This window comes from Petaurus breviceps, unplaced genomic scaffold (genome assembly GCF_028583685.1).
Source record: "Petaurus breviceps papuanus isolate PSGF00001 unplaced genomic scaffold, PetGlider_PUasm1.0 38, whole genome shotgun sequence".
NCBI lineage: Eukaryota > Metazoa > Chordata > Mammalia > Diprotodontia > Petauridae > Petaurus > Petaurus breviceps.
The window spans coordinates 33,375,822-33,395,454 of NW_027186304.1; the positions used below are offsets into that span (position 1 = coordinate 33,375,822).

Consider the following 19,633-nt stretch of genomic DNA (forward strand, 5'->3'; position numbering starts at 1 on the left):
TCCACTTGACATTGTGTTGTCTGATGCAGAATGCAGTCAACCTTCCAACCGTAATTTCCTCCTTTCCTGAAAGTCACTCCTTACACTCCATAATCTTATTCCTTTTAATGTCTTTAAGCATTTGGCATATTTAGCATAAAGTATTCTTAAAATATTCATTACAGGGGTGGCTGGGTGGGGCAGTGCATAGAGCACTGACCCTGGAGTCAGGAGAACCTGAGTTCAAATCAGGCCTCATACACTTGACACACTTGCTAGCTGTCACTTAGCCCCAATCGCCCTTCCTCCTCCCCTGCAAAAAGCAAAAAAAAAAAAATCATTACACATATTTGTATATATTTTTGTTGTTTAGTTGCTTCGGTTGTGTCTGACTCTCTATGATCTCACTTTAGGGTTTTTTTGGAAAGTGGTTTGCCATTTCCTTCTCCAGCTCATTCTATCGATCAGGAAACTGAGGCAAACAGCGTTAAGGGACTTGCCCAAAGTCACACAGCTAGTAAGTGTCTGAGGCCAGATTAGAATTTAGGAAGATGAGTCTTTCTGAGTTCAGACCTGATGTTCTATCCACTGTACCACCTATGTGTATGTATGTATGTATGTGTATTATTTTAAAGCCAAGCATGAGAAGCTTTCCAGAGGACAGCTGCTGTGAACAGCTTCAAGGTTCTGATTACATAGTACAGTGAACTCTCTATTTATTCAGTAATAAACTAAGATAAGGGGCGGCTAGGTGGAGCAGTGAATAGAGTACCAGCCCTGGAGTCAGGAGGACCTGGGTTCAGATCCAGCCTCAGACACTGAACACAAAAACTAGCCATGTAACCTTGGGTGAGTTACTTAACTCCAATTACCCTCCAAAAAGTAAAAAAAAAATTAAAATAAAATAAGACAAAACATTGACAGAAATTAAAGTACAGCATTCACAATGTTATGACATAATAACTTATCACTAAAATGGCCACATAGTTTTCACCAAAGTGGTCACATCATTTTAAGTAAAAGATATTAGATAAAAGAATTTAATTCAATCATCTTTAAGGAGGCTTGTCTCCTTGATGGACACAAAGTACAAAGGTAAAAGCTCTCCACTGCTATGTCACATTGTCTTAATCTCTCAGTCAAAAAGTCTTCTTTCTTCTTAACTGAAGATTAGTTTCCAGTCATCCTTAATTCAATCATCCTAAAGAGATACAGAGTATAGAGTACAAAGTCCTCCCACCCCTAGGCCACGGTAAATCATGATCTTTTCAGTTTGCATTAAATATCCAAGGAGAGGTCTTTTCATCTTGACTCAAGGCTAGCTCTCAGATTCCACGGTTCCTCTTCCATGGGTCCAGCTCCTACCTGAATCCGCCCACCTGTCACCTGAGTTCAAAGACAGGCAGCTCCCAGCTCCTTGTCTAGCTCCTTGTCCAGTTTCCTGTTCCATATTGAAGCTCACAGTGTCCAGTCCATCTCAAGTCCTTCGCAGTTCCTGTTTCTGGGAAGACAAAGCTTAACAGAGCCACAATAACATTCATGCACATTGCCAGCACCATCATCAATTCACTATCTTCCTGTGAAATCAACACAGATCCACCAAGGTCTGAGAACTCAACACAAATCATTAGTATAGAAATCAACACAGACCTACAAACAAGGTCTGAGAACTCAACACAAATCATCAGTAAAGACCTCCAAAATCCTCCTCCATGACTTCTGTAAACAGACAACCAGAAAATTATCTTTCAGAGCTTCCAGTAAGGTCCCAGGGCTTCTGTACAAAATATCACAAACAAACTTCAATACAGACAGAACAAACATAGAGTGTCAGGATACCACAGGTTTTCTCTTCTACTCTGCTACTTCAAGAGCTCTCTTCTTAGTTTTTCTCAATTCTCTTCTCAGCTCTGCCACCACAAGTTCTGTTCTCAGTTCTTCTCTTTCCCTGGGCCTCTCCTTATATATGGTCATTAGCTTCTCCCCTTCCTGTTTCATCAGCAACAGGAGTTCACACGTTTTAGGGTTCACAAGTTGTGGGATTTACAAATTCTGCATCACAGCAAAAGACTTAACATAATCATGAGTAAGAAACTTGAACTGAAACAAGGTGCTAAATAATTAAATTGCTTAAACAAGGTGTTAACTATTTCTTTGCTTGTCATCACAATTATATATGTGTATATATATATTAATATTAAATATGTTCATAGACAAGGGTCATATAGGATGGATAGACATGGATGTGCTGCAATCTGCATCATTTCAAGGGATATCCATATCCATTTGAGTATTAAGTTTGTGTATGTGTGATCACTCTGTTACAATGCATGAATTTGACTGATTTCCTTTCTTGAATCTATTAAACTAATGAGATAATGCCCAAAAGTTAAACTATCTAAGAAAAAGAACTGTGAAGTCCACATTCTAGTCTAAATCTATGCAGTTGATTACTTCCTAATCCAAAGCAACAAGCTGAACTTTGCTTAGATGACCTCATCAGCATAACCTCTTATGGCCATGTGTTACTTCCCATGCTCAGTTCTATGCAAGGAGAAATGCAAATAAATGTGACAACCACAGGCCAACCACATGTCTAACAAAAACTCAAGCTCGCCGTGTTGTTTTTCTTGTTTGAGTCCATATTGCAACAAGGCATAGAATACAGAAATAAAATTTACACAATTTCCCCTAGATCAAGCTGTAAAACTATTAAAATCAAAGGAAAATCAATAATCATGGATTACCAATATGTTTTAATTCACATTAAGGACAAATTTCACCACCTTTATCTTTTTAAATAAACTTTTTCTCTTCCAGCTAAAAGACACCCTTGAATTCAGAGAAGTGGTTCTGGAAAAAAAAATTTATTTTCTTTTTCTGGTGTGGATTCTCCCATTTTGAAATTATTTCTTTTTCATGAAATCAACCCAGTTGGAAGACTAAGCCTGGATAACTCAGCTTGGAAGAGAATGAAAGTTTTCTAAGGCACATGGGCCAGAAAACACATTTCTACTTACTGGGACTGCTGTTCCTTAATGAGCTTATTATTTAATGTTTATACTAAGTAGCAACAAAGTCACATTAATGAAAATCATTGATAAGAGCCGTGTTTTTCTCTTCTGACAGCAAACACATTCTATCCCCCTCTTGTGGTATAGTGACCCATTAAATAACCGGAGAACTGTGCCTGCCTCCCTTTGTCAGGTAGGTTTTCTGGTACCCGTGACTCTGCAGAGGCTTACAACTGTCCATCCCTTTGGCTGCTACTTGTGCTTAATCTTTCAAGCCAGGTGTGGCCACTGGCATTTAATAATTGTTAAGATCAACTCCCTAGGATACCTAAGGCTCTGTAGGCTGTAAGTTTAATACGTTGTCAGGTATAGTAGTGCTTGCAGTTCACTAGTATCTTTGAAAAGTTTACACAATGCTCTAGGTTGGCAACAGGGACAGGGTGGGCTGATTAACAGAGCTGATTCAGAGCATAGAATATTAATTCAATTTGGATCATATCAGTTAAGTTTTTATTAGTTTCTTCCCAAACTTGCTTATTTCATAGTAAATTGTGTTATTTTTAGTTTTAGAGTTAGAAAAGACTTTAATTTTTTTTTCTAGTGTAGACCCCCTATTTAACTCAACCCAAAGAAGCAATGGAACACTTAGGTTGTGCAGTAAATAGAACTCTGAGCTTGGAGCCAGGAAGACTCATCTTCATGAGTTCAAATCTGGCCTCAGACACTTACTAGCCATGTGACCTGGGTGATCACTTATCCCTTTTTGCCTCAGTTCATCATCTTTAAAACGATCTGGAGAAGTAAGTGGCAAACCACTTTAGTTTCTTTGTCAAGAAAACCCCCAAATTCGGTCTCAGACGTGGCTGAAATGACTCAACAACAAATAGCAAAAAAACAAGCAATAGAACTTGTCAGAAGTCATCAGGACAATGATAGAATTGAAAACAGAGCCCAGAGGAATAACCAGCATGAGGTGAATGGAGCTTTGACCCAGGGTACTAACAGGGTGGAGGAGCATTTCCCCCCTGAGGTAACTGGTATCCCTATACCTTTCATGGTGGTTCTCTGCTTACCCAATATACCTTACAGTTCTATGGCTTCTAGGGCCATTCACAGAGTTCTTATTATGGTAGCAGTCTGTTATAAAAGTAGCTAGACAGCTATGTATCTACTGGATAGAGCATGAAATTTGGAATCTGAAAGACTTGAGTTCAAATTCTATCGCAGATGCTAGCTGTGTGACCCTGGACAAATCACTCTATCAAAACAACTATCAAATTTTTATGAATCTTAAAGTACTAAGTAATATCTAGTTATTAGCTATTAATAGAACCCCAACCCCCAAAATAGCTAATGCTAGTGTCCTCTCTTTCAGGACAACTATGACTGTTGCTGGATCAATCTCTGAGCTTTCTCTGTTCTACTGCACCATCTTGCCTCCAACATACAAGCAAACTGCTTTTTCCCAACATAGTTTTTCTATGTAAAGCTTTGTTAGAATCCAAATTTCTCATCTCTTGGTCTAATGACTGTTCACTGTACCAGCTGGGGCTACATCTTACTTGGCCTAAGACTTATCAAAATGATTTTTGACTAAAAACTTTCAGGATCAAGACGTTGGAGAAAAATATTTGTAGTAGTACCTAAGTAATACTATTTTTCTAAAGTTCTTTTCTACTGTCTCCTCTTTTAAAGGCCTGGCTTAAATTTAAGGTTCCTGCCAGGTCAGCTATCAAGGACTATCATTCATTTTTGTCTTTGCATTCCAATGTCTTGCATGAAGTAGGCATTTAATAAAAAATTGGATTCTCTGAAACTATGCATGAGAGCTTGTGATACACAAAGACAGAAATATTACCTATATCATAAAAGTCATGTATCTTTGAACTATTAAGTATATATAATCCATATAAAGTTGCATAATAGTCAACAAACAGTTAAGTATTTATTATGTGCTATGTCCCATGCTAACTTTGAAGATACAAGGAAAGACAAAGATAGTTTCTGCCCTCAGGAAGCTGACATTCTAATGGTGGAGATGACATGTAAATAATGGGATTCATACAAGCTATACACAAAGTATAAGTTTGATTCAGAGAATTTTTGAGTAAGTTCATCTAGTCCTTATTTTTGATTACGGTGAAAAAAGTGAGAAGTGGTAGAGACTAGAGATAAACCCAGATACTCAGACTCCATATTTAGCCCTCTTTCTATTGAATCGTTATCTTCCTTTATAAAAAGCTATTGTGGAATTAAAGGATTCGGGCATAGTTCAGGGTCATTTTCAGTTTGTTGGGTTTTTTGTTTGTTTGCTTTTAGTTTCTAGTACCTTGAACTTGATCATTTAAGAAAATTTACCTCCAGGGGTTAATCCTTCAAAAACTATGACCCCCAAAAATGTTAAAGTTAAAAGGAATGGCCAATTTTCCTATAAACTATGTGGTATTTTAATTGTAAAGAAAGAATTAAAACAAGTAACTGAAACTTAAACATAATGTTGTTTGGCAATAATATACAAAGTTGAACATTGGAGACCTTTATCTTGGAGCAGCCCAAAATGACATCACATTTGAGGTGCTTAATGGTTATCTTATCATATAGATCTATATTCTCTTATATATATATATATATATATATTTATATATTCATATATATATATATATATATTCTTACTTATGTTACTTATATTTTTAAGGATCTTTGATTTTATCCGGGTGGATCTCCTTTCCCAATAGAAATTATGATCTTTAACCAATGGATCTTTTTTTTTTGCCTTTTGGAGGGCAATTGGGGTTAAGTAACTTGCCCAAGGTTACACAGCTAGTTTGTGTGTGTGTGTGTGTGTGTGTGTGTGTGTGTGTGTGTGTGTGTGTGTGTGTGTGAGGGTGTTAAGTGTCTGAGGCCAGAACCAAACTCGGGTCCTCCTGACTCCCAGGCCAACTCACTGTGGCTTACTCACTGTGCCACCTAGCCGCCCCCTACCAATGGATCTTAATTAGGTCCTAAATACTAAAACATTTTCACTTAGAGGCTCTCTCTCTAAATGATACACTTCTTCAAACTTAACTAGATTGGTACTTGGATAACAGATATACTGCCCATCACTCAATTCATATTCAAAATCTGAGGGGACACACTTGCACTTATTCTCTGCCACTATAGTGTTTGAGAACCCAAGAAGCAACCCTTTGTCAAAATGAGGCAGTGCAAAATGACTTTACTACAGCTTACTAATTATTACTTATCATGGTTAAAATATAGGAACTGGGGGGAGTTTCCCCACACACACAAAAATATACTAGTATGATACTCTAGTCAAACCAAATAGATGCTCATCAATTTAGGAATGCCAAAACAATCCATGGTACATGAATTGAATGGAATATTACTGTACATTAAAAACAATGAACATAATGAATGCAGAGAAACATGAAAAATTTTATTTGAACTGATGCAATGTGAAAATAAGCCAAACCAGGAAAAAATATACATAATGACTATATCAACCTAAATGGAAAGAACACTGATCAGAAAATCAAAACTAATGCTAAAAAATTATGGTGACCAATCTTAGCCCTAAAGAAGAATTATGAGAAGGTGCCTCTCCATGCACTATAGGAATGAAATAGTGCATAGAATACCAGATTTCCTCAATATGCATGCTAATTTGGCTGGATAACTTTCTTTTCCTTCTTTTAGTCTTTGTTTTACTGGAGGGAATAGGAGAAAGATACACACACTAGGTAATGGAGGTAATGTAAAAAAAAAATTTCAAATCAATTATTTTCTAAAATAAAATATAATCTAAGCTTGACCCCAAAGAAATGAGGAGAAAATTTCCCTTCATTCTATTTGGAGGTGGGGAAAAAATGGGTATGAAACACTGTATACACTGTCAGACTCACTTGATGTTCTACTTTGGCTAAAGTGCTTCCAACTTCCAACTCTGTTAGGCTAATCCACTTCCATCTTAAAACAAGCAGATTATGTTTGTCAGCTTGTTGAATGCTCTTAGGTTCATTTGATTGTGGAAGCTAATTGGTTCAGTGTGTTATTTTTAAATGGAAAAAAAAATCATTCCAAAAACAAGTTAGACAACATAAAGATGGACATACCTCACCCTGCCAGGCATGTTACTGTGTAGTATTGCCCAATTAAAGTGCAGTCCCTGACAGAAATGTGCATTCCAACCCTCAGAGCTGCTCCCAAATAGCAGAGGGGTCAGCCACAGAAGTTCAGAAGCAGAAAGGTCACAGGGATTTGGTATACATCTGGTAGAATATGAGGGGTATGTAGGTGGACAAAGCAAAACAAAGAGAGAGTGTTTTTCTTTTTTTTTTTCTCAGAATGTGTCAGAGAAAAAGAAAGAACTCAGGTTGAATAACTAGGTAAGTTTCACACATTCCTGATTCCAGAGTCCTCATTAAATCCAAGAATTATCTCCCATACTGAGAAGCGGACTGATTACTGTAAAACTTTCAAGGTGTCAGATGAAACATGTGACAGTAGAATATCCAAAGAAACTGTAGGTTAGTACAGTGTATTGATTAACCTGTGCCCCTTATGAATTTACATGCAGCTGCTTATGCTCTCTCTTGCTTCAATAACTCATTTCTGCATTCAGATGTATTAACATAATCCTTCTTTCCCACTCCCCAATCACCAGGTATGTTTTCTATCTTCTCTCTTTTGTAATGTGTGCTATTTTCAAAGAGAATAAACTATGATCCAAGTACTTTATTGCTTGATGGTGGATTTTATTTTGCCAACTAACAAGTACAATAAATAACACAATATCTCTTATTTAGCTAGTCCATTTCTACAATGAACTACAAGAGACTATCTTGCCTGAGCCCCCCATTTGTAGGTCTATTACTTTGATCCATGTTCCTGCTTATTATCTGGTTATCCAACCACATTTCCTTTCCGTAAGTTCATGATGATCAACCCATTCTCTCAAATTTTTATGCCTGTTGGGTGACTTAGCTGAATCAAAATGTTTAGGTAATTTTAGTCTTTTGCCTCTTGAATCATCTCAGTGCAAAGCTTCTCAAGTGAAATAAGTGTATAGTCTTAATCAATAAAATCCATATGCAGAATCACATGGCAACTTATTCAAAAGCCTCCATTAACAATCACTGGCTGGCATTTATATAGTGACTTAAAGTTCAAGGCTGCAAAGCACCGTAGATAACACTATCTTTTATAAGCCCCCTAACAATCCCACAAGAAAGGTGCTACAGGCATTATTATACCCGTTTTACAGATGAAGAAACCAAGGTACAGAGAGGTTAAATGTCTTGCCTGTGATCATACAGACTAGTAAACCTCAAAGAAAGGATTTGAATGTTTGTCGTCCTGACTCCAAAGTCATAACTCTTATGATTACACCATAGCTATCACTCAGTAAAACTACAGGAGAATTCCAGTATTCAAAAAAGCATTCTTTACAACTCAATTACTCTGATTGTGGCATATTTTCAAAACAAATGACAATATAATGCCAAGGTTTGGCTGATTAGCAAACTAGAGCACTCAGTCCTACAAAAGGCAGACTAAGGAGAGAAGGTAGATAGGAGGAAGAAGGTGATGAAGGTGATGAAGGAAGGAGGGAAGGAAGGAAGGATGGAAGGAGGGAAGTAGGAAGGGAAGGAAGGGAGGAAGGGAGGATGGAGGGAGGGAAGTAGGAAGGAAGGAAGGAAGGAAGGAAAGAAGGAAGGAAGGAAGGAAAGAAGGAAGGAAGGAAGGAAGGGAGGAAGGAAGGAGGGATGCAATGAAATACAATCTGAAATATCAGCAGCAATACAAATACAAGCAATTGGGGTTTTTTTTTAGCAAATATTTTTATGAAATAAGTAAAAAGTGCAGCTGAGGACAGCCTGATGCTGGTGTGAAACAAGGTGGAACTAGGTGACTCAGTGGCAGCCCAAGCACCCCACAGTTTGGAGACTAGAAGACAAAGGGGATGGAACAACTTCCTTCACTGGCAGCAGCTGCAGTCATTATCTAAAGGAAAGCCTATTTAAACAGCCAGCATGGAAGAAACTTACTGGGTTTTCACTGTCACCACATCCTTGCACTTGGGAAGATTTCATCAATAGCACAACTTTCCAAAGATGAGAGATTATAAAAGCCCCTGTCAACTGTATGAAAAAATATTGGTACTTGTTTTTATGTCCCAGTGTATGATATATATCATCTGCCTTCCTTCCTAGAATTTCTCTGTTGGTACTATTGCAATTGTCCTCTGTCTGGGGTCCTTGAACTTTTTTAATAGTTTAGTAACTGTATTTTAATATATTGATTTTGTTTGTGGTGCAATGTACTTTATATTATACATCTAAAACAGAAGGGTCCATAAGCTTCACCAGACTCTCAAAGGGTCCATGGTACAAACACAGGAAGAGCTCTTGTGTTGGAAAACCACAAAATAAATAGGTAAATATGAACAGAATAATGGCAATCATTATGATTCCAAACTAAAGTTAGATGTGTTTAGACTGAGAGGAAGGGCTATCATTACTGGACTACATGGTACTGTGAAACATCTGAATACCACTGAATAGTAGCCAATCAATCGACAAGCACCTAATTTTTGCCAGATACCATGCTAAGCACTACAGGAACACAGAAAGGCGAACAACAGACTCTGCTCTGCAGGAGCTCACTGACAACATGCAAACAACTATGTACAAAAAGACATGCAGGATAAATTGAGGGAGTAGTCTCAGAGGGAAGGCAGAAAGATTAAGGAGGACTGAGAAAGTCTTACTGCAGAAGGTGAAAGAGCTGGGTCTGGAGTTAGGAATTCTTGAGTTCAAATCTGGCCTCAGATACTGTGTGACCCTTGGAAAGTTGTTTAGTGTCTGTTTCCCTCAGTTTCCTCAACCATAAAATAGAGATAATAATATCTCTTACTACTGAGCACAGTGTACTATGAACACATAGTAGGTACTATAGAAATGTTTGTTTTCTTTCCTTTCCCTTGAGAACTTTAGCTGAGAGTTGAAGGAAACCAGGTTTAGTTAGGAAGTGTATATGGAGGAAAGTGTTCTAGGAATGGAGGACAGGCAGTAAAAATGCATTAATTAGGTAGATGGAGCATATTATTAGAAGAACTGCAAGGAGGCCAGTGTCACTGGAGTACGTGGAGGTGAGAAAATTATAGGAAGTAGGAAAGGTATGAGGGGGGCAGGTTATAAAGGGCTTTAAAAGCCAAATAGAGGATATTTTCTGATCCTGTAGGCATCTTGGAGTGACTGGAGTTGCATGAATAGGGAAGGGACATGGGACATGGTCAGACTGGTTCTTAAGAAAGGTCAGTTTGACAACTGAGTAGAGGATGGCCTGGAGTGGGGAAAGACTTGAAGACAGGGAGACCAGCCAGCAGGGGTTATTGCAGGCATCCAATGAGGACTTAGACTGTCAAAGTGGCACTGTCAAAGGAAAAAAAGGGAACATATACTAGACATGTTACAAAGGTAGAAACAACAGAACTTGAAAAATTATTGGCCATGGTGGAGTGAAAAAAGAATGAGAAGTTGAGAATGACACCTAGGTTCAGAGCTTGGGTTACAGTTCACTATAATTTGCTTCTTCTTAAAATGCTATAGCTATGTACTATAAAAAGTAAGATTTGTTTTAGGACAACCTTTACAATGATGCATATTCTCTCCTGGCATTCAGTCTCACATTACCAAATACTTATTAGACATTTTAAACTGGATATCTTGTAGACATCTTAAATTCAACATATCCAAAACAACTCATCTTTATTCCTAAATTCTCCTCTCTACTCAGCTTCTCTATTATTGTCAATGATATGAAGTCCTGTTGCTGATGTGACAGGAACAATGTGAGCAGGGAGGAGCAATACTGTATATAAGGAAAAGCCCCAGAGAGGGAGACACAGATCTTCTTGGAGCAGCTCCATGGAGGCCAAAGCTGCTGTCGCTGGGGAGGCTAAAGAGGAGCCAAGGAGGCTGAAGTGGAAAACCCCCACCCCCAGGCTGGGGAGAATGATTTTGATTTTGAAAACCTGGATGGAGTGATTTTGATTCTGGGAACCAGCTGAAACTTCTACTGAGTCCAAGGGCCAGCTGGAGCTGCTTAGGATTTCCAAGGGCCAGTCAGAGCTGAGGGTCAGCTGGAGTTACTGAGGCTGCTGAGGACTTCCAAGGGCCAGCCAGAGCTGCTAAAGATTGAGGAAGCATGACTGTGATGCTGGTACTTTATATGAACCTGGAGGGCTGGACAAGGACATGGGAACTGTCTGCCTTTGAGCCCAGGTGAAAGTTTGGTGAATCCAGATAGGATCTGGGACCATGGAAGGGGATCCAGGGAATTTGAGATACTACCCCAAGTCAAGCTGAAAGAAGACCTTACTTGGATACTGTATACTGACTGAGAAATTGTAATTTACGAGTGGCCTAGGGGTGGAGGGTTTGTGTATTTTCTGATTACTGAATAGTGAATGATGAAGAATGATTGAGTTGAATGAATGATTGATTGATTGATTGATTAAATGATTGCACTTAGTGATTGGTGACTGAATAGTTGACTGATTTGTAACTTAACTTTGATTATCGTACTTTGTGTACCTTGAGGAGGCAAACCTCCTTAAGGATGATTGAATGATTGAGTTGATGGGATGATTGATTGATTAAATGATTGTACTTAGTGATTGATGACTGAATAAGTGACTGACTTGTAACTTAGTGTGCCCTATGAGTGGAGAACTTTGACTATTGTTCTTTGTGTCCTTTAACAAGGAAAACCTCCTTAAGGATGATTGAATGCTTGAGTTACTAAATGATTGTTCTTTGTTGAAAACTTTGTGACCACTGTGGTGAAAACTATGTGGCCATCTTAGTGATAAGTTATTTGAATGCTATATTTTGATTTTCCTGTGATAAGTTGTAACATTGTGAATGCTGCAGCCTGATTTACTGTGAATGTTTTGCTCTGATTTGTTATTGAATAGAGAGTTCACTATACTGTGTAATCAGAATCTTAAAAGCTGTTCACAGCAGTAGCAGTCCTCTGGAAAGATGCTTGTTCATGGCTCTACATACTGTTATCTCTAAGAACTATAATCAATGAAGTACTGTCATAGCAACTGAAAGAACATATGGATCAGCTCCACTATGATTCCACTCACCGTCTTGTGACTTCTAGAACCCAAATCATGCCTCCCTGACTACCTTTCTCCTCTATGTGTTTGTCTCCTTGAAAATAAAGACTGTTTCATTTTTATATTTGTATCCTTAGCATATAGAACAGCATTTTACACAGGATAAAACTTTAATAAATATTTTTCATTCACTAAGAAAATCCTGATAATAATTTAGTTAAAGCAGCAAGCTTAATGAAAAATGTGTCAGGCTAGTTATTATTACACTAAACTTCCTTAATCTTTTTTCCTCAAAACTCAGGCAGTGCTCACAAAATAACACAATTTCCACATGCAATTCTTCCATTGCTAAATGTACTTTCATATCCTGATTGCTTTTAAAAACACCAGAATTTTAATAATTGAATCTCCTTTATCCTAATCTCCATGTCTTTTTCTCTGTATATCACTATAGTCAATCTATTACATAAAAGGGAAATTCTATTATGATGCTTGTTTTTTAAAATCAAGTGAATTTCTGTCTATTAAACTTCACATTGTTTAATTTCAGTCTGCTTTTAAACTGGCCAAAATCAATTGAGTCCTAATCCGATTTTTCCAGAATACTGGATGCCCCCACTCAAATTGGTGTCATCAACAAGTTTAATAAGCACATTCACTAGTGCCTTAAATCAAATTGCCAATGAAAATATTTGAAAGTTCTCGATGCATTATTCACTCTGAGAGAATATCACTCAATGCACTTCCCTTTCACCCAGGCTCACAAAACCAAAGGTTGATGAGGAGCTATCCAATCATCCATGAATGTATTAGTTTCTTTAATGAATATCACTCATGTGAGACTTTAGGTACAAGGAACTGTTGGGCAATATGGGAAGATACAAAAAATAACACCTTTTTCATACTGTTTACTATCCAATAAGGGAAATTAGACATGCAAACAAGTAACTGTAGTACCAATCCTAACATAAAGTTGCCATAACAGAGACGAAGCGCTATTACAGCAAAGATGAAGGTATCACTTATACTTAAAGGATTATGAGGGAGAGGCATAGAGGGCATAGATTAGGGAAGGCCCCATAGAAAGTCTAGTCTTTGGAAGATGGGTAGAAATTCAACAGACAAGTCAGAGGTGGGAAAAGAGGAGAAAGACAATCCAACTTGAAGAAACAGCAAGAGCTAAGGCATAGACATGTGACAACACAGCATGTTGAGAAGAACAGCAAGTTTGGGTTATTTAGATTATAGGAAAATTCCTTGTCACTTCATTCCCACTATAATCTAAGACTGGTAGTGAGAATATATGTCTTACAGGCATCCCCAAATTGCCCTTTTCCCCTTAAACTATAGGTCTTTGTTTCAGCTGTACTGCAGGAAAGCTTACTGTGTCCTACAGAAAATAAAAATTATGTAAGAACCCTTCAGAAGGTCTGGACCAATGCCTCTGTAAGAATCAGTATCCCATCAGGATATATAGGGATCTTCTTTTCTCTAGTTATAAATGCTTACCTGCAATACACTGCCCACTCTCAGTCCTGGATAATCCCCTACAATATTTGCTTTCTCTCTTTCTGCACACTAAGAGAGGCATAGGGATTGGAAGAAACCTTAATAGCATTCTAGCCCCCACTATACCATAGCTAAAAAGTAGTCATCCAGTCTCTGCCTAAAGAACTCCAAGGAAGGGGAACTTCTTACCTCCTGAGGCTTCTCCTTCCACATTTGTACACCTCTAATTATTAAGAAGTTATTTACTGATATCAAGCCTAAGTTGGCCTCTCTGTAACTGACACTTATTTGTCAGTCAACTGGCATTATTTGTCGGTCAGTGAAATTTGACATTTGTCATTCAGTCAACTAGTAGCTCATGCCTACCATATGCCAGTTAAGCTATATAGTTCCCGGTTCAGCCCCCTGAAGTCAAACAGAACATCTTCCACATGACATCCCTTCAAATTCTCCAAAACAGCTGCCATTTTTCCCCCTGTGTCTTTTCTCCAGAATAAACTTGCCCAGTTCCTTCAATGGATTCTCATATGCCTGGACTCAAGGCATTTCCCCATCCATTTACACTCTTCTGGACCCTCTCCATCTTACCAATGTGAGAGAAATGTATTTTCTATTATATTGATAACCCATTATAAATTAGGATCCAGGCTTTTTGTTTGGTAATTCAGGGACCAGCCCCTGTCGGTCAGTCAGGTGGATAGAGGAAATTGCCCTAATCCTTGGGGTATGCTCCTTGATCATGGGCAGGACCCCCAACCCTAAATAGGATACCTTACCTCTGTTTGAAATGTAAACAGAATCTAATCTAGGTAAATTCTTGCCCTGAGAGAATAAGCCCATGTCCTTGTACCCTTCCTCTGGAGTTTAGGATGATGGAGTCCTTGAAGGAAAAAAAAAAAAAAGCAAAATTGTCTGGGTGGAGAGAGATTCCTTTGCATTTCATGATCAAGCCACATTCTCAGCAGGAGGAACTGAAGACTTTTAGCCCACCTCTTCATTTAAATGTCTACCAATCAGGGTCGATTTCTCCATTAAACATCTTTGGTTACCAGGAGAAATCACTGATCATCAACTTATTGATTATTAGGCTAATGAAAAATATATTATTAATTACCCAGAAACTCTGTCTCTTGGATTTTTTCATTAATCTCAAATGTCTTCCTTAAAATTTTGCGCCTAGAACTGAAAGTGATACTCCAGGTGCAGACTGATGAGGGAAGAATACAGTAGGACTATTACTACAAAATTCCTGAAAGCTCACTCTGAGTTGATTTCACTTTCTTTTTACTGTCATATGATACTTCTCATTCTTTTTTTTTTTTTTTTGCTTTTTTTTGGGGGGGAGGGTGTAAGGCAGGGAAATTGGGGTTAAGTGACTTGCCCAAGGTCACACAGCTAGTAAGTGTTAAGTGTCTGAGCCAGGATTTGAACTCAGGTCCTCCTGACTCCTATTGCTATTCACTGTGCCACCTACGTGCCTCTATGCTGCTCATTCTTATTGAGCTTTCAGTCCACTAAAACACTGAAATCTTCTTAAGAATAAATGTTGTCTAACCAAGCCTCTCACATCTTTTACTTGTGAAGTTGATTTCTTTCTGTATCCAAATGCAAGCTTACATTTGTTGCTTTTGAATTAAATTTTATTAGATCTATCTGAATGCTTTTTGGTCCCTAACTCTCATCCAATGTATTAGCTACCCCTCCCAAGTTTGTATAATCTGTAAATCTGATGAGTATGCCATCTAACACCATTATACAAACTGGAACCACTCCATAGTCACATGATCTCATTTCAACGGGGCCTTTGAAATTACACAGCAAATCTTTTAACTCCTTTCTTGATTCTCTGTTCCCTTCCCCTCAGAAGCTGATCCATACTTTACTTCACTTTCATACTTAAACTCACAAGTGCTACCTCCAAACCCCTCTCTCAGCTGACATCTTCCCCTCCTATTTTGATGAGAAAATAAGGCTCTACAAAGAGAGCTCCTTCATCTCCTACAACCACACCTCAAAACTCTCCTTCCTTATTCCTGTCTCTGCAGAATGGGTAAACCTCCTCCTAGTTAGTTATTCTCTCCACCCATGCCCTTCCATCTTCTTGCCCACTGAGTCTTTCATTTCTCTCACTCATTTCCAACATCTCCCTTTCTACTAGTTTACTCCCTGCTTCCTACAAACATGCTACAGCATCCACATTTCTGCCAAGGGTATCCTTCATAATCGCTAAGTTTAAAATTGCACAATCAACTTAAACTTTTCATTTATCTTCACCCTGATGGTCAATCAGGTGCCAAGTTTTGTGGACAAAAACTGTACAACATTGTTTCTAGCCATCCCTTTCTCTCCACTCAAACTAATACTACCGTTTTTCTCTCATTACCTCTTACCTGGATGACTTGGAAGACTTCAATAATTATTTTTTGATGTCTCTGCTTTTTCACCACCACTCCTCATTCCTTTGCAATTTGGTTTTTGATTCTATTACAACTGAAACTGTTCTCTCCCAGGTTATCAGTGATTTGGCAAATGGTATCTTTGATGGCCTCTATTCAGTGTAAGGTACTACCCCTTTAAGGTATTGTTTTTTTATATGGAGAACTTTGGTGCTGAAATGAGAAAAAAAAGTACTTTTGCAAAAAGGAAAACAAATTAACTGGGTAAAGAATGCAAAATATTGTCTATTTTGGGGGTGGACAATTCAGTGAAATAAAGGAGTAATAAAAGAACTTTGATTTCATAAAAATTTTTAATATCTATGTGTCAAGAAACAGTTTGAAATGTGATATAAGCCCTTTAGGGCAGAAAATAAATTGTAGCATCAGTATAAAGACTTAGTGTGACTTTTGTATGTGCAAAATATGATGGTTTAAAGGGATCAGAGAGAACTTTTACTTCTTTTTTTCGATTTTAACTTATTAAATTTGTTCATCTACTTTTAGTTTACAGCATTCAGTTCCACAGTCCCTTAAGTTTCAAATTTTCTTCCTTTCCTCTTTTTGTTGGTACTTCCAGTGGGGGCCGCTGTCTCTTCACCAGCGCCATGCCCACCCTCACACCCCTCGTGAAGCCTAAAATTGTCAAGAAGAGGACCAAGAAGTTCATCTGGCACCAGTCCAACAGATATGTCAAGATCAAGAGAAACTGGTGTAAACCAAGAGGCATTGACAACAGGGTGCAAAGGCGATTCAAGGGCCAGATCTTGATGCCCAATATTGGTTATGGAAGCAATAAGAAGACAAAACACATTCTGCCAAGTGGATTCAGGAAGTTTTTAGTGCACAATGTCAAAGAGCTAGAAGTGCTCCTGATGTGCAACAAATCTTATTGTGCTGAGATTGCTCACAACGTTTCCTCTAAGAATCGGAAAGTTATTGTTGAGAGCAGCTCAGCTAGCCATCAAGATCACCAATCCAAACGCTAGACTGAGGAGTGAAGAAAATGAGTAAAAAGCTTTGCACATTTTTATTTGTGTTAAATAAACCTGTGAACTACAAAAAAAAAAATTCTTCCTTTCCCTCTCCTCCCCAATCCCCCACCCCTTCCCCCCATGGTGGCATGCAATCCAATATAGGCTTTACAAATACATTTGCATTAAGCCTTAGTCAGGTTGTAAAGAAGAATTATAGCCAATGAAGTGAACAACGAGAAAGGAGGAATGAAACAAAACTAAACACAAAAGAGAGAAGAAATAGTTTGCTTCAATCTGCATTCAAACTCCATAATTCTTTGCTCAGGAAGTAGATATCCTTTCCATCATGAGTCTTTTGGAGCTGTCTTATGACCTTGCATTGCTGAGAGGAGTCCAGTATATCAAAGTTAGTAGTCATAGACATGATATATCTGTAATTGTGTACAAAGTTCTCCTGGTTCTGCTCTCCTCACTCAGCAACAGTTTACATAAGTCTCTCCAGGTTATTAGGAAGTCTGTCTGCTCCTCATTTCTTATAGCACAATAATATTCCATTACATTCATATACTACAACTTGTTTAGCAATTCCCCAATTGAAGGGCATCCCCTTGATTCCCAATTCTTTGCCACCACAAAAAGAGCTGCTATAAATATTTTTGTGCAAACAGGTCTTCCTTCCACTGGTATGATCTCTTTAGGATACAGCTCTAGAAGTGATATTGCTGGGTCATAGGGTGTGCACATTTTTATAGCCCTTTGGGCGTAGTTCCAGATTGCTCTCCAGAATGGTTGGATCAATTCGCAACTATACCAACAAAGCATTAGTGTTCCAATTTTTCCACATCCTCTCCAGCATTTATCATTTTCCTGTTTTGTCATCTTAGCCAATCTGACCAGTGAGGTATGGTACCTCAGAGTTGTTTTGATTTGTGTTTCTCTAATCAATAGTGATTTAGAGCATTTTTCCACATGTTTATAGATATCTTTAATTTCTTCCTCTGAAAACTGCCTCCTTTGACTATTTATCAATTGGGGAATGAATTGTATTCTTATAAAATTAACTCAATTCTCTGTATGTTTTAGAAACGAGGCCTTTATCAGAGACACTGGTTGTAAAAATTCCCAATTTTCCACTTCCCTCCTAATCTTAGTTACATTAACTTTATTTGTACAAAAACTTTTCAATTTAATGTAATCAAAATTATCCGTTTTGCATTTTATAATGCTCTCTAACTCTTGTTTGGTCGTAAAGTCTTCCCTTCTCCATAAATCTAACAAGTAAACTATTCCTTGCTCTCCCAGATTGCTTACAGTCTCAGCCTTTTTATATAGATCATGCACCCATTTAAACTTTATTTAGGCATACAGTGTAACATATTAGTCTATGCCCAGTTTCTGTTATACTATTTTCCAGCTTTCCCAGCAGGTTTTGTCAAATAGTGAATTCTTATCCCAGAAGCCAGGGTCTTTGGGTTTGTCAAACAGTAGATTACTATAGTCATTGACTGCTGAGTTTCATACCCTATCTATTCCACTGATCCACCACACTATTCCTCAGCCAGTACCAAGTAGTTTTGATGACTGCTGCTTTATAATACAGTTTAAAGTCTAGTATGGCTAGGCCACCTTCCCTAGCATTTCTTTTCATTAATTCCCGTGATATTCTAGACCTTTTATTCTTCCAAATGAATTTTGTTACTATTTTTTCTAGTTCTATAAAATACTTTTCTGGTAGATTCATTGGTATGGCACTAAATAAGTAAATTAATTTAGGTAAAATTGTCATTTTTATTATATTAGCTCAACCTAGCCATGAGGAACTGATGTTTTTCCAATCATTTAGATCTGACTACTTGTGTGAAAAGTGTTTCACAATTGTGTTCATGTAGTTCCTGGGTTTGTTTTGGCAGGTAGATTCCCAAATATTTTATAATGTCTACAGTAAATTTAAATGCAATTTCTCTTTCTATTTCTTACTGTTGGACTTCATTAGAAATACATAGGAATACTGAGGATTTATGTGGGTTTGTTTCATATCCTGGAACTACGCTAAATTTATTTATTATCTCAAGAAGATTTTTGCTTGATTCTCTAGGATTCTCTAAGTACATCATCATATCATCTACAGAGAGTGATAGCATAGTCTCTTCTTTGACTAACCTAATTCCCTCAATTTCTTTTTCTTCTCTTATTGCTACAGCTAAAATTTCTAGTGCCAAACTGAATAAGAGGGGTAATAGTAAACATCCTTGTTTCACCCCTGATCTAATTGGAAATTCTTCTAGCTTATCCCCATTACATGTAATACTTGCTGATGGTTTTAGATAGATGCTACTTATTAATTTAAGGAAGACTCCATTTATTCCTATGCTTTCTAGTGTTTTTAATAGGAATGGGATTTGTATTTTTTCGAAGGCTTTTTCTGCATCTATTGACATAATCGTATGGTTTCTACTAGTTTTGTTGTTGATATGATCAATTATACTGATGGTTTCCCTAATATTGAACCATCCTTGCATTCCTGGAATAAATCCTACCTGATCAAAGTGTATTATTCTCATGATAAATTGCTGTAGTCATTTTTGC

At 37.7% G+C, this 19,633-nt stretch overlaps 1 protein-coding gene across 1 annotated transcript; it reads left to right on the forward strand.

The window, feature by feature from the left end:
- The first annotated feature begins 16,667 nt into the window (after nt 1–16,667).
- Nucleotides 16,668–17,109, forward strand: LOC138170043 (large ribosomal subunit protein eL32-like). The gene has a single exon (XM_069099494.1). The coding sequence runs from the start codon at nt 16,679–16,681 to the stop codon at nt 17,057–17,059; it is 381 nt and encodes a 126-aa protein (XP_068955595.1). The 5' UTR covers nt 16,668–16,678; the 3' UTR covers nt 17,060–17,109.
- Nucleotides 17,110–19,633: the final 2,524 nt, after the last annotated feature.

Bases quoted from the DNA above. Each gene is read 5' to 3' on its own strand.
- LOC138170043 (XM_069099494.1), top strand. From the start codon at position 16,679: ATGCCCACCCTCACACCCCTCGTGAAGCCTAAAATTGTCAAGAAGAGG.